The 14,756-nt window shown below is 39.5% G+C and overlaps 1 protein-coding gene across 22 annotated transcripts in view; it reads left to right on the top strand.

The window, feature by feature from the left end:
* ZNF644 (zinc finger protein 644) overlaps nucleotides 1–4,425 on the top strand; it is an 81,995-nt gene extending 77,570 nt beyond the window's left edge. For 17 of the 22 annotated variants that reach the window (XM_072866941.1, XM_072866936.1, XM_072866940.1 and 14 more), the window contains 2 exons: nucleotides 1,672–1,774; nucleotides 2,265–4,423. In XM_072866941.1, coding sequence (XP_072723042.1) covers nucleotides 1,672–1,774; nucleotides 2,265–2,457 — 296 coding nt within the window. In that variant the 3' untranslated portion in view covers nucleotides 2,458–4,423. Of the gene's footprint in view, nucleotides 1–1,671; nucleotides 1,775–2,264 lie in introns of all 22 variants that reach the window. The other 5 variants (XM_072866952.1, XM_072866950.1, XM_072866951.1 and 2 more) reach the window with 3 other exon arrangements.
* Nucleotides 4,426–14,756: the final 10,331 nt, after the last annotated feature.

Here is a 14,756-nt window from a genome sequence, read left to right as displayed (position 1 = left end):
CTAGCTTTTTTCTTCCTAATTATATGAAGAATATGCTTTTGATGAGAGCATAAAGCATCAAGAACCCCTTACCTATTCACTTTTCCAGAAGTTATCTTGGCCATTTCTATCTCTCTCTCCCCCGCCACCTTGGGTTACTGCCTTTATAACCAGACTGCTTTTGTTGTTGCTATCAGAAAAAATACTGTTGAGCCTCATCTTCCTAATGATGGCTTGACCCAGGGTCTGAACGAAGTCTCTTTAGGTTGGTATCTGCTTTCTACTTGTTTGATTAGTTCTCTAGTACCTTCAAACCTCAAATTCATTCTAGTTTTTCTAGATACTGTAGGAATCTTTAAATCTGGGGATGGAACTGGGAAATGTCTAGCGTATCTACAAGTTAAAAGTTTGGCTGCAGGGTGAAAGCTTGAGAGGTGCTCATTTGGAGGACATAAGAAAAATGAAGGACGCAATCAAGACTGTGTTCTTTAATTCAGCATGTTTTGCCTCACCAGATGATGTCTTATGCTTCAGAATACTAAGAGGTTTATTTTTCTGTTTTATATTACAGGAGTCAAAACTTAGACAAGTGTAACAATTTTTTAAATTTTACTGTTAAGATGTTTCAATAGCATAGCATTATGCCTTTTTGGTATCAAGAATACCACTTGTTACTGTCTTTCAAGTTTCTGTGGAGTTTTAGTGTTGGAATAGTTTGTAATAGAGTTTGTGTTTTGGAATAGAGTGTAGCTAGATATACTTCTCAGTTCATGCAGTCCCAAACTTCTTGGTTTTTCTTGAGCTTTATCAGCTGTTTTCATCATAACAATATTAACTCAGTTTAATCCCCTCATCCTCCCAACTTTGGCTGCTTCTTAGAATCTCCAGGTTTTGTTACAGATTCCTATTACATCTATTTATGGGAGGTACAGACCTCAATGCTAACTGAACCTGTTTGCTATGTATTTCCTGTTCACACACATTATTTTCATACATAGTTTCAAATGCTTAGACTGAATTTAAAAAGTGGCCTTGCCATCCCTGTTGATTGTCCTAATACCAGCTCCCACTGCCAAGGATTAATAGGGTTTGTTTTTTTTTTTGTAAGATGCATTAAAATTCAGACAGGAGTGAGGGGGAAGCTTCATTTGAAATTCTTAGAATAAAAGGACAAACTTTTGCTTTATGTTGAAAACAAATGGCAGATGTTTTATTCAAACTAGAAATTCTTTATTTTATTAGCTGAAAGCTACAACTTTGTGAAGTTGTAACTTGGTTGAACATGAGTGGACTTACGATGGTACTTGAACTACAAGACAAGTTCCGAGGCTTTGACAGTGTTTTATGCGTGAAAGGGAATTTCCAATGGTGCTTTGCTTCTGTGTAATTCTGTAATAGGTTAGTAGGTGCTTGCTGATACTAAAACACCAGTTTAATGCTGAATGTCTATTATCTAGTCTTCTAAAGAGCAAGCACTGTGCTAAACTAAAAAAAAATGGCTTCATGTGTTTTGCCAGTAGATTTCTTAGAGCACACTGTAATTGTTTTGGATTTACATTATAATTAAATGTAGAATAACAAGGAGGTAGATGTCTTTTCACTACTGCTATAGAGGATGCTTACTAAATATCTCTGCTTGGTTAACACTCATTGAAGTATCACTTTCACATATGGAAATTTCTCTCTTCTTAGCTTTAGACTGTAAGCAGAAGAAGTCAAGGTCAAGATCTGGAAGCAAGAAAAAAATGCTGCCATTACCTCATAGTGCTGATGAAGTTTACATACTCAGATGCAGGTACATAGGGTTATTTTAATTGAAAGAACACATTCTTAAGAGCTTGCTAGTTTTAGTCATAAGAAGATTTAAGATTGTATCCTGTAAATGTGTGTGTGATTAAATTGAATAATAAGGAGGGGAAGCAGTTGCCTGTTTTCATTTAGTTTGAAGAAGAGGACTTGAAGCAGTCATACTCAGGTTGCCATCTGTTTCTGTAGCTAAAATCTTACTGGTCATGTCTGAGTAATATTCTGTCCTTCAAAAGAAACCTTACATAAGAACAACAGATTGTTATTGCTAGTGTTAAAAATGTAAGAGTGTAAGTTGTATAAACTGCAGGTTTTTTGTGCTCACAGTTACTATAAGTGAACTAAATTACTAAGGTTTTCAGCTAAAATATGTAGAAACAAAATTCAAGAAATTAATATTTTCCACTTAATGTATTTATTTTATAATTTTTCAGTAGAGCTAGATATATCTTGATGGAATAATTTTAATATTTGCATAGGTTTTGTGGTCTGGTCTTTCGAGGACCTTTGTCTGTTCAAGAAGACTGGATAAAGCACTTGCAGCGACACATTGTCAACGCAAATCTTCCACGGACTGGAGCTGGCATGGTTGAAGTCACATCACTACTTAAAAAGCCTGCTTCAATTACTGAAACTTCATTTTCTTTACTGATGGCAGAAGCAGCATCATAGAACAAGGAAACAGTTTAAATTTTAATTGGATGTAAATTTGAAATACTTTGTCATTTTTTAAAATAAATTGCTACACTAAATTATGTTTATAAATGCTAAAGACAAAAATAGAGGAAGTGGATTACAGTAACATCAAAATAAATTGAATACTTAACAGTTACAGTAAGTAGTCTTTATATTTTATATAGGGTGGAAGATGTGTTTTTAAGGTTTATTATGTTTTTGTCAGTTACTGTGTTCACTATCAATACAAGACCATTACATGTATGGCAGCCATTTTTAAATTGTTGCACATGGGTACTTAAAAGGCAGATTTTAATAAAGAAACCACGTTCTCTTCAGTGTTACCCAAATCAAGGCTCTGTTTATTCCAAAAAGAATTACATAGTAAAATAAGATATTATTATATTTTGTTTGTATGTATGTAGTGTTTTGTATAATACCAAGAACTGCTAATACAATTTACTCAACTTAGGGCATTAAATATCATGTACTTCATAGTTCAAGAGACTGTTTCATTCAAATAGGGCAATTAGTACTATTCTATCTAGGTGTGTAAGTGTTTTTTTTAAGTCACATGAGGCTTTTTGTACTAAAAAGTGGAGGGAAACTTGTTTAAACAAATTTCTAAGATAAATATGTACATAATACTGGAAATTTGTGGTAAGGAAATATTCTTTACTTCAGTTGCATTTCTCACTGACAATAAAGTGGTGCATCCATGCTACCTCCTACTTGTCAACAAAGATGGTATTTACCCTTATGTTTTTGTATCATAGTAGATTCGATCCAACTTTCTTTATTGCAAAGCATCTTTTTGTTAACAAGTTTGTTTCTTTATGATGATTTACTTAAAGTCTGACTTGCTTACAGAAGTTTGCCTCTACTATTTTATTTAACACTGTAGAAATGTACTAATAAGCATTGCTCACTACACGGTTAGAGTAGACTTTTCATTTATAATTCTGTTTAAAAGATCGATCATTTTAGAAAATTTGAACACAGATTGAAATGTTTCTACATATGAAGAGAATGTTTACAACTTAAATTTTAGAGCTTGTTTTGGATGTGATTATATGTATGAAAACTGTAACACTATGCTCATGCTAAGGACCTACTTACAGAATTGCTGAAATAAATGTGCTGTGAGGATGGAAATATGGTGCAGGTGTCTTGGTCATGATGAATTGTGTTTGTTCATTTAAACTGTCTTCAGAACATGATTTTTGTTTAAATCAAATCTGATTCCTCTACAAATCAATTTTGTATGCAAGTAACATTTCATTTTACTCATATAGGGTAACAGATACTGTAGTTAAGCCAAGGATATGCATTGATATTTTCTTTATATGTAAATAAAGTTAAAAGCAGTTAAAACAAGAGGAGTATTTTGGTAGAGTATATACATACCTCACTGCCAGTGAAATTGCTTTCCTATGGTATATCTCCTTACCAGAAAAATCTCTAAATAAAAAGGTTTAAAGAAAATCTAAATGTCTATAATGTGAAGCATTTATTTGCATTGTGTGAATTAAGTTTGTGAAATTGATTTGTCTTGCTTGGGATTAGAATCTTCTCATGATCTTAAGTAAAAGTACATTTACTTGCAATAAACTGACTTGTTCACAGACGCATTACATTTGATTGGTGGAAAATATGAATAAATGTCTGTCTTCCTGTGTGTGCGCAGTTCAGAGTTAACACACGAGGCTTGTTAATGTTCTGATAAAATAGATGGGCTAAAAATGCACAGCTGTGCAGGACAGGGTCCTGAGACAAGGCCATCCTAGCTCTGTCAAGGCTGTCATTAAATTAGTGCTAATCGGGTGTTTTACTGTACAAGTTGCTACAGATAACTCTAGCTTTATTGTCAAAATTTATTCCTTTTTTTTTTTTAAACTGGAGAATCTACATCAGTACATTTAAAGGCTGGAGAAAAAAAAACTTTAGAGATTTTAGGAAAGATAACTGGGATGTTGAAGTGTATTGCAGACAAATTATGTGTATGCAGACTAACAAATTTCTAAATTTGTGGATGATTGTGGGATTCTTTTTTAATACGCTGTGAAAGTGGAAGATTTACAGCAATGTGTTGAAACAGAATAGAGGGAAGTGATCAAATCACCTTGAATGTTTATAATGCTTTAATAGAGTGCTTGTTTACCCTTCTCACCAAAAAAGGTGCTTGTGAGAGCACCGTATTTTGTGGCTGTTTAACAGATGAAAAAATTAAGTGCAAATGATCTTTATCTAGTATTGTGAAGAATGCTTGTAAGGTGAAGCCATACCATGCGGAATTTAGCAGTAGCAAAAAAAACTCTATTAGGTTCATAATAATTAAAAAAAAAAACCTAGTTAATTCTGTTTAATTCATTAAACCCCAATAGTGAGCTGCTTTGTGTAACACTAAAATACAAGGTTGTGTCTGAAGAGCAGGGAGCTCTAGGCCTGATTAGTTTCCAAAATGATATTCTTCTGATTAGGAGCAGCCATTTTCAGTGGCAGGCTTTCTGAGTGGGTGCACTGGAGCTGTGTGCCCTGCTTGCGTCAGATCCTTGACAATATAGTCTGAAGTATATACAGAAGTTCTAGAACTCTTCTGATTATTGAATTAATTGCATATATATAGTTGATATGGACTGAATGATTTTTTTTTTATAATAATAGTTACCCTTAAGCTTTCTTTAGCCTCTAGTCCCCAAGTGGGGCTATTTGTTTTCTTGGTTTCTGTTGTTTGGAAATATAGATCTTCTGTCACTACCTACAAGGAGATATAAATCCCCCTTTCCAGAGTTATAGAGATTCTAAATCTGGTAGGAGAGAGTTAATTAAATCAGTCACTTTATTATATGAATCTCATGTTTTGAGATGTGTGGCTTGAGAGGCTGTATGGCAGTCTCTGCTAAAGAGCTGGACTTCCAGAATTGCACATATAAACACAAGTGTTAGTCTGTTCACGTTGGCTAGATTGCTTCGGGCTAAAGGCTGCAGTGGTGTAGTGACTTTTGTTTGGTTGATTTTGGTTCCTTATCACAATCTTAGATGTTTCTGGAGTTACTCTAGTTTCTGGCAGAGCTCTCTTAAGTAGTAGCCTCTGGAAAATTATGAAGGAATTTTCAGAATGCTTAGAGAAGCCTGGGAAATTGTAGAAGACCACGCCCCACATTTTGTAAGATGATTGCCTATATCCCCTAGCCCCAGTGATATTTCCAAATCATCGTAAATTAAAACTCACGTTTGCATTGCTTGAAGAGAGGTTTCTGCTGGAAAGGCAATTTTAAAGTGCCTGTGGTAGCTGCTGCCAAGTGGTAGTGCATTCAGGCTGTATGTATGGAAAACGGGAGATGGAGGCAAGTGGATAACAAATGCTGGCTCACAAAGGTCTCTGGGCATTTACTCATGTTTGCCATATAGTGCTTCATATGGATTGTGTGAATTGCATTAGGTGGACTGCTCCCACAAGCCGAGATGGTCCAGCTCTGCCCACAGACCCAACTTCTGCCTCCTCAGAGCTCACCTTACCCAGCCAGTGGTGTCAGGAAATGAGCTGCTGACTCTTCTCGATGGGAGAAAAAGCACAGACCAGACCATAGCTAACACTAGCCATTGGGGAGGGAGAGCGAGCACCTAACGTGCCAAAGATGGGGATTGTAACAGTTGGGGTTTATGTCCTGGGCCAGGCTTTCCGGGTTTGAGCTATGTGCCTGTTCAAAGTCTTACCTTTTATCCACGCTCAGGGAAATCACCAAGGTCTTTGAGGTAAGTGGATCACAGGAGGAATGCAAGTCATGAATTGGGGCTCAGAGGAGTGCATCCATCCAAAGTTTCGAAAGGTCAGTGTCACGGGACTGAGACGGGGAGATCTGTTCCTGCAGAGCTATTTTGACCCCAATGCTTTTTCTGGGCCAGTTGTGATTCTAGATTATCCTGCTTGTCAATGGTGCTTTAAGGAGGGGTTATTCATTAAATCTTCTCCCTGATTCTGAAAACCTGCAGAAGATAAATGTTGGCTGAACAAATGTGGAAAAATTAACAGCAAATAACAAGTACTTGCATTTAACTAAATAGTAAGGGCTGTGAAAGAAGGCTGTTTAGTTGAGTACTATGATTAACAGACTTTCCACTTTTTATCACAGTAGTTAGTGGCCTGGATACTAAAACACCAGTTTCATATTCAAAAAAATTGGTTTATATATTTTTTACTTTGTTTTTTAAAAAATCTTTTGAGGGTGGTAGCTGACTGCATTATGATTTCAGGTATTTCAATCCACCATGCTTTGTAGGTGCTGTTGCCTGATACATGGGTAGCAATTTTGATGTAATGGAAACATTTTGGCCATAGTGCCAGGTCTGTAATCTCTTGCAATAAAACGTTCCTTTTTAACACCGCAGGCTTCTTGGTGTTCTTCCCGTTGTTCGGAGGTGGGCTGTGCACGGCATGCGTAGCTTAAACTGGGGACTTCCACCCTAACCTGAATAGTCGCATGCTGAGGCAAAGAGGGCAGTTTTGCTGGCTGTAGCCTTCTGAAAATTCAGAGAGGTGAGGCAGGGAGAGGGTGTTTACATTCCAGTATTGGAGGCCACGAATGAGGATTGGTGGTGGAGGGAGCATCACCAGAGCCAGGGCCCCAAATCTGAAGCCAAATCACAAATAATAATGGCTCTCGTCTGCGCATATCTTCCCACTTCTCGCTCTGCACAATCTAGTTTTGCTGATGCCTTCTTTCCCAGGTAGAAGCAGTTTTTCCCTACAGCAGTAGCTGTGCAGTGGCTTCCACGTGTACCTGGACCCAGGGTACTCTGAAAAACCCAGTCTACCTAGTGCTCTGCCATTCCCCCCAGTCTGCTGCAGCGTGAAGGGATTCGGTGCCATACCGCAACCATTCACGCACACACACATTATAAGAACAAAAATGCAGAGGTTGATCAAATTTAACATAAAAGAGTTTTGGGGTTTTTTATTTGTTTGTTTTAAACAAGGGCTGGAGTGGGGGTTCCCTCCACACTGTCTTGCTAGAGTTGATAGTCTGGCACTGCTCATTCTCATTCCTAGTTGCGCTATAAGCTCATAAACTTGTATTTAAAAAAGCAAAGCAAGAAATCTCTCTAACTTTAGTGCCCCATTCCCCTATTAAGATTTGAACATAAGTCAGCTAACATCCTTTTTATAAAACTTCTTAGTAATACTCAAGTGCATCAAGTAGAAAAACCTTGTGGTCCAAGTAGCTGGTGTCTGGCAGCAGCGGTGTGGCTGCAGTGCTTGCCCTTTGGGGAAGCGGCTCTGGCTGCCTTAGCTTCAGTGCAGGTAGCTCCAGCATGCCAGAACAGGAGGTGGAGGGGTCTGTGCAGAGTGTCGCTGGTTATGAAGATGGTTTGCACATGTTGCCTGAAGACTGACGTGCTGTTATTTTGGCTAGAAATAAAAATTGGAACAAATGCACCCCTTCAACAAATGCTCTTCTCTAGGTGGAGGCAAAGCTTGTTGTAAAAGCCCTGAAAGGCCTTTCTTGTGCAGGTTCTGCACGCTTTTTTTTACTACAGTTAAAACCCAAGTAAATAGCATCCTCAGTAACTGTGAGCCCAGAGACGCCCAAATTACAACTCTTACTGTCCAGTGGGGGAACAAAGGAAGCCCTGGAGCCTTCTCACAGCTTCTGAAGTGTTTGTACTATACGTGTTGTATAAATCGCAACACTGTTGGGCTTTCTATCGTAGTTTTTCACTTAAAAGTACGCTTTTTAACTCATAAGAGCTGAGGTTTACATACCAAGTGATGATGGTAATCCCTCTGCTTTTGTGTCAGAGACCTGCAATACGAAACGCTTACATGACGTTTATGGTGTCTGTTCCTGAATATAATCTACCACTTTAAAAAAATCTGTTTATTGGAAAATTCACGTTTAAACATTTGATTATGTATCTTTAAGCCAGCAGCAGCTGTGAATCATGTTTGTAGTTCTCTGTGAAACTCATCCAAATCCATCCTCACTGCTGTAGCAACAAATGCTGAAGCTCTGAATCCCATTGTGCTTTTTGAAACGGCTTCAGAAAAGAAGTGTCTGATAAAGCAGAATGCAAGCTAACTCCATTAACCTGTGTTTTAACCAAATAAGGAATCGCGTCACCCAGGTACAAGCCTTGCTGACAAGAAATAATACTTTCATCTGTCTCTTCCCTGAAAAAACAATTGTGTGAAAGTAGGAGAAAGAAAATAGCCTTATTTGGATAAAGAAGCAGGGGGAAAAACATATTTTAAAAACAAACAAACAAACAAAACTCCATAGGTTGAAACAGAAACTGCAAACAGAGGGAGACAGCATAAGCCCGAGGTTGACATTTGTTTTGTAGTCCCTGAAATCCAGCTGATGGCTGCATTTGCTGTGCCTCCAACTCTTCAAGGGTGCATTTGGGTTCCTGGCGGAGAAGAGGTTAGGGCAAATAGTGTCCTTAGCTGAACAGCCAAGGAGTAAGTTTTAACCCCAACCTGTTAAAGAAATAGGCGGTGACAGGTAAAAGAGGTTTTAAATTCAATGTCTTGTGTTGAATGTCAGCTGTACCCATTCCCTTTGCCATCTGCAGTATGTTTACTGATACTTTTTAAGTCCTGCGTATAAATCCATAGACACTTGGTCCTGTCATGAAGGAGCATGAGCTGCTCTTCCCACATACAGCCTCAGTCACAAATATGGTACTGAAATCTGAATTTTCCAGGTTTTGTTCATGTAGGAATTAGCATTCACTGTGTCCAAAAAATCTCTTCTCTTCACTATTTGACATCCATCATTTTATAACATTCTTTTCTCGTTGAAATAACCTCTGCTACTAAACCCAGTGTTCTCTGACCGCAGCTGATCACGAGTGCTAATAAACAACTAAAGACCCTGACCCAGAATGTGAGTGCTCTTCCAGGATCCCAAACTCATTTCTTTGCCCTCAGGCCCAGGTTCCCATCTGGGGACGGTACTTAGCCGCGTCTCACTGGGCTGCTAACCTGACTGTTTTCATTATCTTCATTCCAGCTTGGTTTCTTTTCCCTTTCCTCAGTTTTTGCTTATATCCACATTTGCTTTTTCTTCTTCATTTTTCATCCCTCTTGTTCTTTAGGACTTTATTTTACCGCTGGCTACCAGTGATGAAGCTTTTTTGGGAAAGTCCTATAAGCTATATCGCTGTGAACACAGATAGAGTTTTGCTTAGTATTTTTAAAAGCATAGCTAATGGCCTGATTTCTGATTTATTTTATATGGAGACAGTAGCTGTCTACCTAAGGGGGGAGAGGAGGAGATGTTTAGATTTTAGAATGACTTTGGAAGAGAAATTACACGGAACAAAAATCCCAAATTATACCGTTGGTACCAACCCAGGACTCTGGAGCTGACTCCACTGTTGGGAGCTAAACTCTTGCCTCATGACTTACCTTACGTAGCATGAGCCCATCTGGGGAAGTGAATGTCTTGTAGCATCTTCCTGGTTTGTATGCATATGCTGGCTTTTCTTTTTTTTTTTTTCCTGACAGCCTTTCTGAAACCATAGAAGTCTTTGCACATCCAAAGAAGGGCAACGAAGCTGGTGAAGGGTGTAGAGCACAAGTCTGATGAGGAGCGGCTGAGGGAACTGGGGTTGTTTAGCCTGGAGAAAAGGAGGCTGAGGGGAGACCTTATCTCTCTCTACAACTGCCTGAAAGGAGGCTGTAGTGAGGTGGGGGTCGGTCTCTTCTCCCAAGTAACAAGCAATAGGACGAGAGGAAATGGCCTCAAGTTGCACCAGGGGAAGTTTAGATTGGATATTAGGATGAAAGGGTTGTCAAGCATTGGAACAGGCTGCCCAGGGAAGTGGTGGAGTCACCATCCCTGGAGGTATTTAAAAGACGTGTAGATGTGGTGCTTAGGGACATGGTTTGGTGGTTGGACTTGATGATCTTAAAGGTCTCTTCCAACCTAAACAATTCTATGATTCTATTTAGAAAATGGAGCATTTGCTTGAATGATTTTTTGTGAACAAGCAGCTGGTTAGCTTCTTTGAGAAAAAAGAAACAGGGATATCTATGAAAAACTGGTAAAAACATATTGGAGATAAGAATCTCAGCCCATTTACTCGTAAATGATGAATGAGATAGGTAGCATAAAATTCTTAGGAAATTAAACTGTGATTTCAGATTTGTAAGTGGAAATGCGCCAAGAGTATCTGAGCAGACGCCCCCCCACCCTGCCACCAGCAGCAACCAAAATCAGCAACCTGCAGGTTTCTGTAATTTCCTGCCATATGCAGCAGCTGGCACAGAATTTCGTAAAGGGTGGGGAGAAGAGAGGGAAGCCTTGCTTTCCAGTTGCTCCTGCTGTAACGCATGTTGTGTGCTAGGCTGTGGAAATTGTGTGATGGTCCAGACTACGTTTTCATCATGTTACCTTAGAAATCGAAAGCAGCAGGTGTGTTACATAAGAGTATCTACAGTCTAGATGTATATGATACCTACTACCATAGCATTCAGATTTACAGTGAACAGATCTTTTATTTTTTTTCTTTTTTGAAGCAGCAGGTGCTTATCTTGCTCTTGACTTCCAGATTTCAGACATCTTCACTACCTTAACAGACTGAAAATGGCAATCCTGGCTATCTAGTGCTAGGCACTTAGCTAGTGTCCTGGTCTTGGAGAGATCCCCGAATGGCTGGTGAGAGCTCCCCATCCTCAAGCAGTCAAGGCTGATGTTGAATTTAGGTGCTTTATTTCAGTTTTCTGTCTCTGAGGAATTTGACTGAAGCTGGAAAATCTGTTCTGCTGTTGCTGTTATTACTGTGCACAGAGAGAAAGCTCTGACCATTTTGGGATCAAACTAAAAATTGAGCAGTTACTGAAAATTGAACCAGATGTATTCAGAGCTTGAACTGCCTCCTATTCCAGCTGCCAGCAAACGGCAGCACGTGCTGCCCACAGCCAGCGCTAGTACTCGCTGCTGTCATGGGGAGCTGGTTTATTGTCAGAGACAATCTGAGCACTTTCCCTACCTTTTTGGAGCTTTCCCTGCATGTATTTTCTCTCTCAGCCTCTTTCCCCTGCCTCCAGGAGAGTGTTAGTTGTCTCGTTTTTAACTAGAAAGGTTCTCATTAAAAGCCTATGTTAATTCTAGAAGACTTGCAAAGGTGAGATTTCTTACCCCTCATTACCCTGCAGATCTGAACTGCTTTCCCACTTTTGAAGGTGGTCTCTGCCTGCGCAGGTTAACGAGTCCCATCTCCAGTTCTGTACCTAGGAATGAAATCAAATGAAATAATAAGTGTAGCCTTCACTGCGTCAGTATTTTGCCTTGGTTAAGAGTCAAAATGGTTTTGATCTTACTCAACAGGAAAGCTACGAAAACAGCAAGGCAGTGTGAAATCATCGTGTCGTTTAAGTGTGGTTAGTGCTGTAATTGGAAAATGGAGAATGGCGAAGCCATGGCCAAGGGCAGCGGGGCTGCTGTGGACCAGTGAAATGCATCTCCTTTAAGATATTCTATTTGAGAAGTTAATAGGTGGAGAATAAGAAATGCAAAATGTAGTATTATACATCTGACATGGAAAAACATATTGATACTTCAAGATCAAGTATTATGCAAGAAAATAGAAAAAGTGATTAAACTACTTTGGGGGCCCTTAACAGGTGTATCTGCTGTTTCTAAAAACCCATGTAAACCTGAATATTTTGTTGTCTCTTTTCCACGCAAAAAATGGCTTACGCAATAAAGTGGGAAATGTAGGATAAAAAGGAGAGTGTTATCTCCCCGCAGTATTTTCATTAGGATTGTGCAAAATAAGCCATTTCCCATAAAATGGGAGGAGAAGCGAGCAGTGGAACCTGCGTGTGCTGCAGCAAGGCTGGTAATTAGAATGTAGCAAGGCAAAATCACAAGGGGGTATGTAATAAAAGAAAGCTTTAATGTGATTTAAATACCGTGACGGAGTTGCATTCAGCAACAGCCTGGTCACCCAGTACAGTGCGACATCCTCCTCTGTAGAGACGTATTCCTGCAAGAGGCTTCTGCACCAGCCATCTGGCTCGGGCTGCAGGAGCACAGCGCAGTGAGGGACATGTAACCCAGTGGGACACACCAAATTTGCTTTAACACAGGCACAGCTTCTTCTCATAACAAAAGCTTGAATGTGGCCCTAATTTTACCTCGAGTGGGAGTATGTCATTTACAAGAGATTAAAAAAGAAGATATAATGTATTTTGGACACATGCCTATAAATCTCCTTCATGTACTTTTATTGCTCCCAAGCGCGGTGGGTAAGGCGTGTGCTGGGCAGCGTGGGCTGTGGAGAAGCATTACACTCTTGCTCAAGAAAGTTGGTAAAGGTGTAACACACATCCGCAGTTACAGAAGCCCAGTGGTGGCAAGGACACGTGAGCTGGGCTTTCTTTCTCCATAGCTCCCATTTGGCAGAGTACTTCTGCTTTTAAGTCCTTTAAAAAGGCACCAGTTTTCCTGTTGCCTTTATTTTAGCTCTATTTTTTTGGATAATTGTCTGGTTTCTTCTCATCAGTGTGTGGCTAATGAGGGGTGATCTATTTGCTTCCACTTCTAAACTTCCTGTGCCATCTATTAAATGTTCCCTGAGTCTGGCATGGGTGTGTGTTGCTGTCCTTTAAAGCATAATGGATTTATTTACCTTACACTGGTCCTCAAACAGAGACCATTGCCAACAGCAGGCAGGGCAGCTCCTTCATCTGAAGTCCCAGCCCAAGCCGCCCTGCACTCTTCCTGGGAAGCAACTTCTTTGAGAATGGATCTCAGTGACTTCTATCTCTGCTTTTCTTGCCAGCCCTTGCTTGACTCTGATGGGAATTGTCCCCTTACATCTCCCTTCCTCTGATAGTACCATATTTTAAAAATTGGCTTTTTTTTCCTTGCATGCCATAAATACGTAGGCATAATATTGCCTCTACTTGTAAGGCTCTATTTGGGCCACACAGTTTTGTTAATCAAAATTCTTTTGTGAAGTAAACAAGTAACTGGATACTTTAGAGACATAACAATTCTATAAACTGTTTCTGTAAGTTAAATATTTTTGTTTTACATTTAAATATTTAAATTAAGGTGGGTTGTTTTTTTTTTTTCAGAAAGTAGGTGGATTTCGGATTGTTCACCCATATAAAGGACAAACTACAAGGATGAAAGGCACAGTTTAAAGGCAAATGAGATACTGGAGTTGCAGAAATCTTAACACTGCACCTGAACAGAGAGGAATGCCCAAATATATCAGTAAAGCAGATGTTAGCTGATGCTGGAGCTCTGTAGAAAGATCTTCTCAGCTCTGCTGTGAATACTCAGTACTGAGAACGGTTATTCCAGCCAAATACATTTAACTTGTGTCTTCTGCTCGCTTGTTCTCAGTGCAAACAAGGCAAAAAGAAGAAGAGATGTTTCCTGCCCCACTTGGGCTGATGCAGCAAAAGCTTTCACCATGTGAAATTCCTGAAGGCAATGAGTCTTGCTCACAGATGATACTCCGACGATGAAGAAATTCGGGAAGTGAATTGGTCAGACAGGATCAATGGCCAAAAGACCCGGTGATACCTACACTAAGGGCTACCTATGTATTCCCTTGCGCTAAGGCAATAGTAGGCAGAGTGAAAGCAAGGACCTGAAATTCTCCAAGACTGGTGATGCTTGCAGAGCAGAAGATACACCACTTTGTTTGTCCTCCTCTTTTTTGCCCCAAATCCTGTTTGTGAAATGAACTATTCTGGAACAAATGTGGAGCCTGGTGGAGTTTAATGAGCGGCCGTGCTGCTCCAGCTGCTTCTGCTGCTCAGAACATGAGCTTGTTTTCCTCATTTTAGATTGTGCTTTTTTCTTTAACCTATGCTTCAGTGTTTCTGTATGTTGATTTTCAAGCATAATGAATACTCTAATATGAGTAGCATCAAGAGAGGAATCAGATTAGCTCTTTAAGTTCTACTGTGAGTGATCTGGAGTAAATGAGAGAGCTGACACTGAGTGTGTTCGAGCTGTGTGTCTCAGCTGATGGAGATACTGGCTTTCTGTCTCACACTTCTGTGTGCAACTGAGATGTTCAGTTATTTCTAAACAGTCACTCATCACGTTGGATGTTACTGCTGCTGTTCTTCAAGAAAGTTGGTAGAGCACTACTTTTCAGAAGTGTTCTTTATACTCCAAGAGGATGGAGAAGGCAATGATACAAATATCAACTGTAAGAACAAAAAAGGGTAATCTGGAAAAATTTCAGTGCTGGATAATCAGTCTCCAGGGCTTGGATTTGTTGGATTTCTATTTGTCCTGGGCTGTGTTTAAACATGT

The sequence above is a fragment of the Ciconia boyciana genome, chromosome 7 (assembly GCF_034638445.1).
Source record: "Ciconia boyciana chromosome 7, ASM3463844v1, whole genome shotgun sequence".
Classification (NCBI taxonomy): Eukaryota; Metazoa; Chordata; class Aves; order Ciconiiformes; family Ciconiidae; genus Ciconia; species Ciconia boyciana.
The sequence above is the reverse complement of the archived record's forward strand: the minus strand, read 5'-3'. Positions and strand labels throughout refer to the sequence as shown.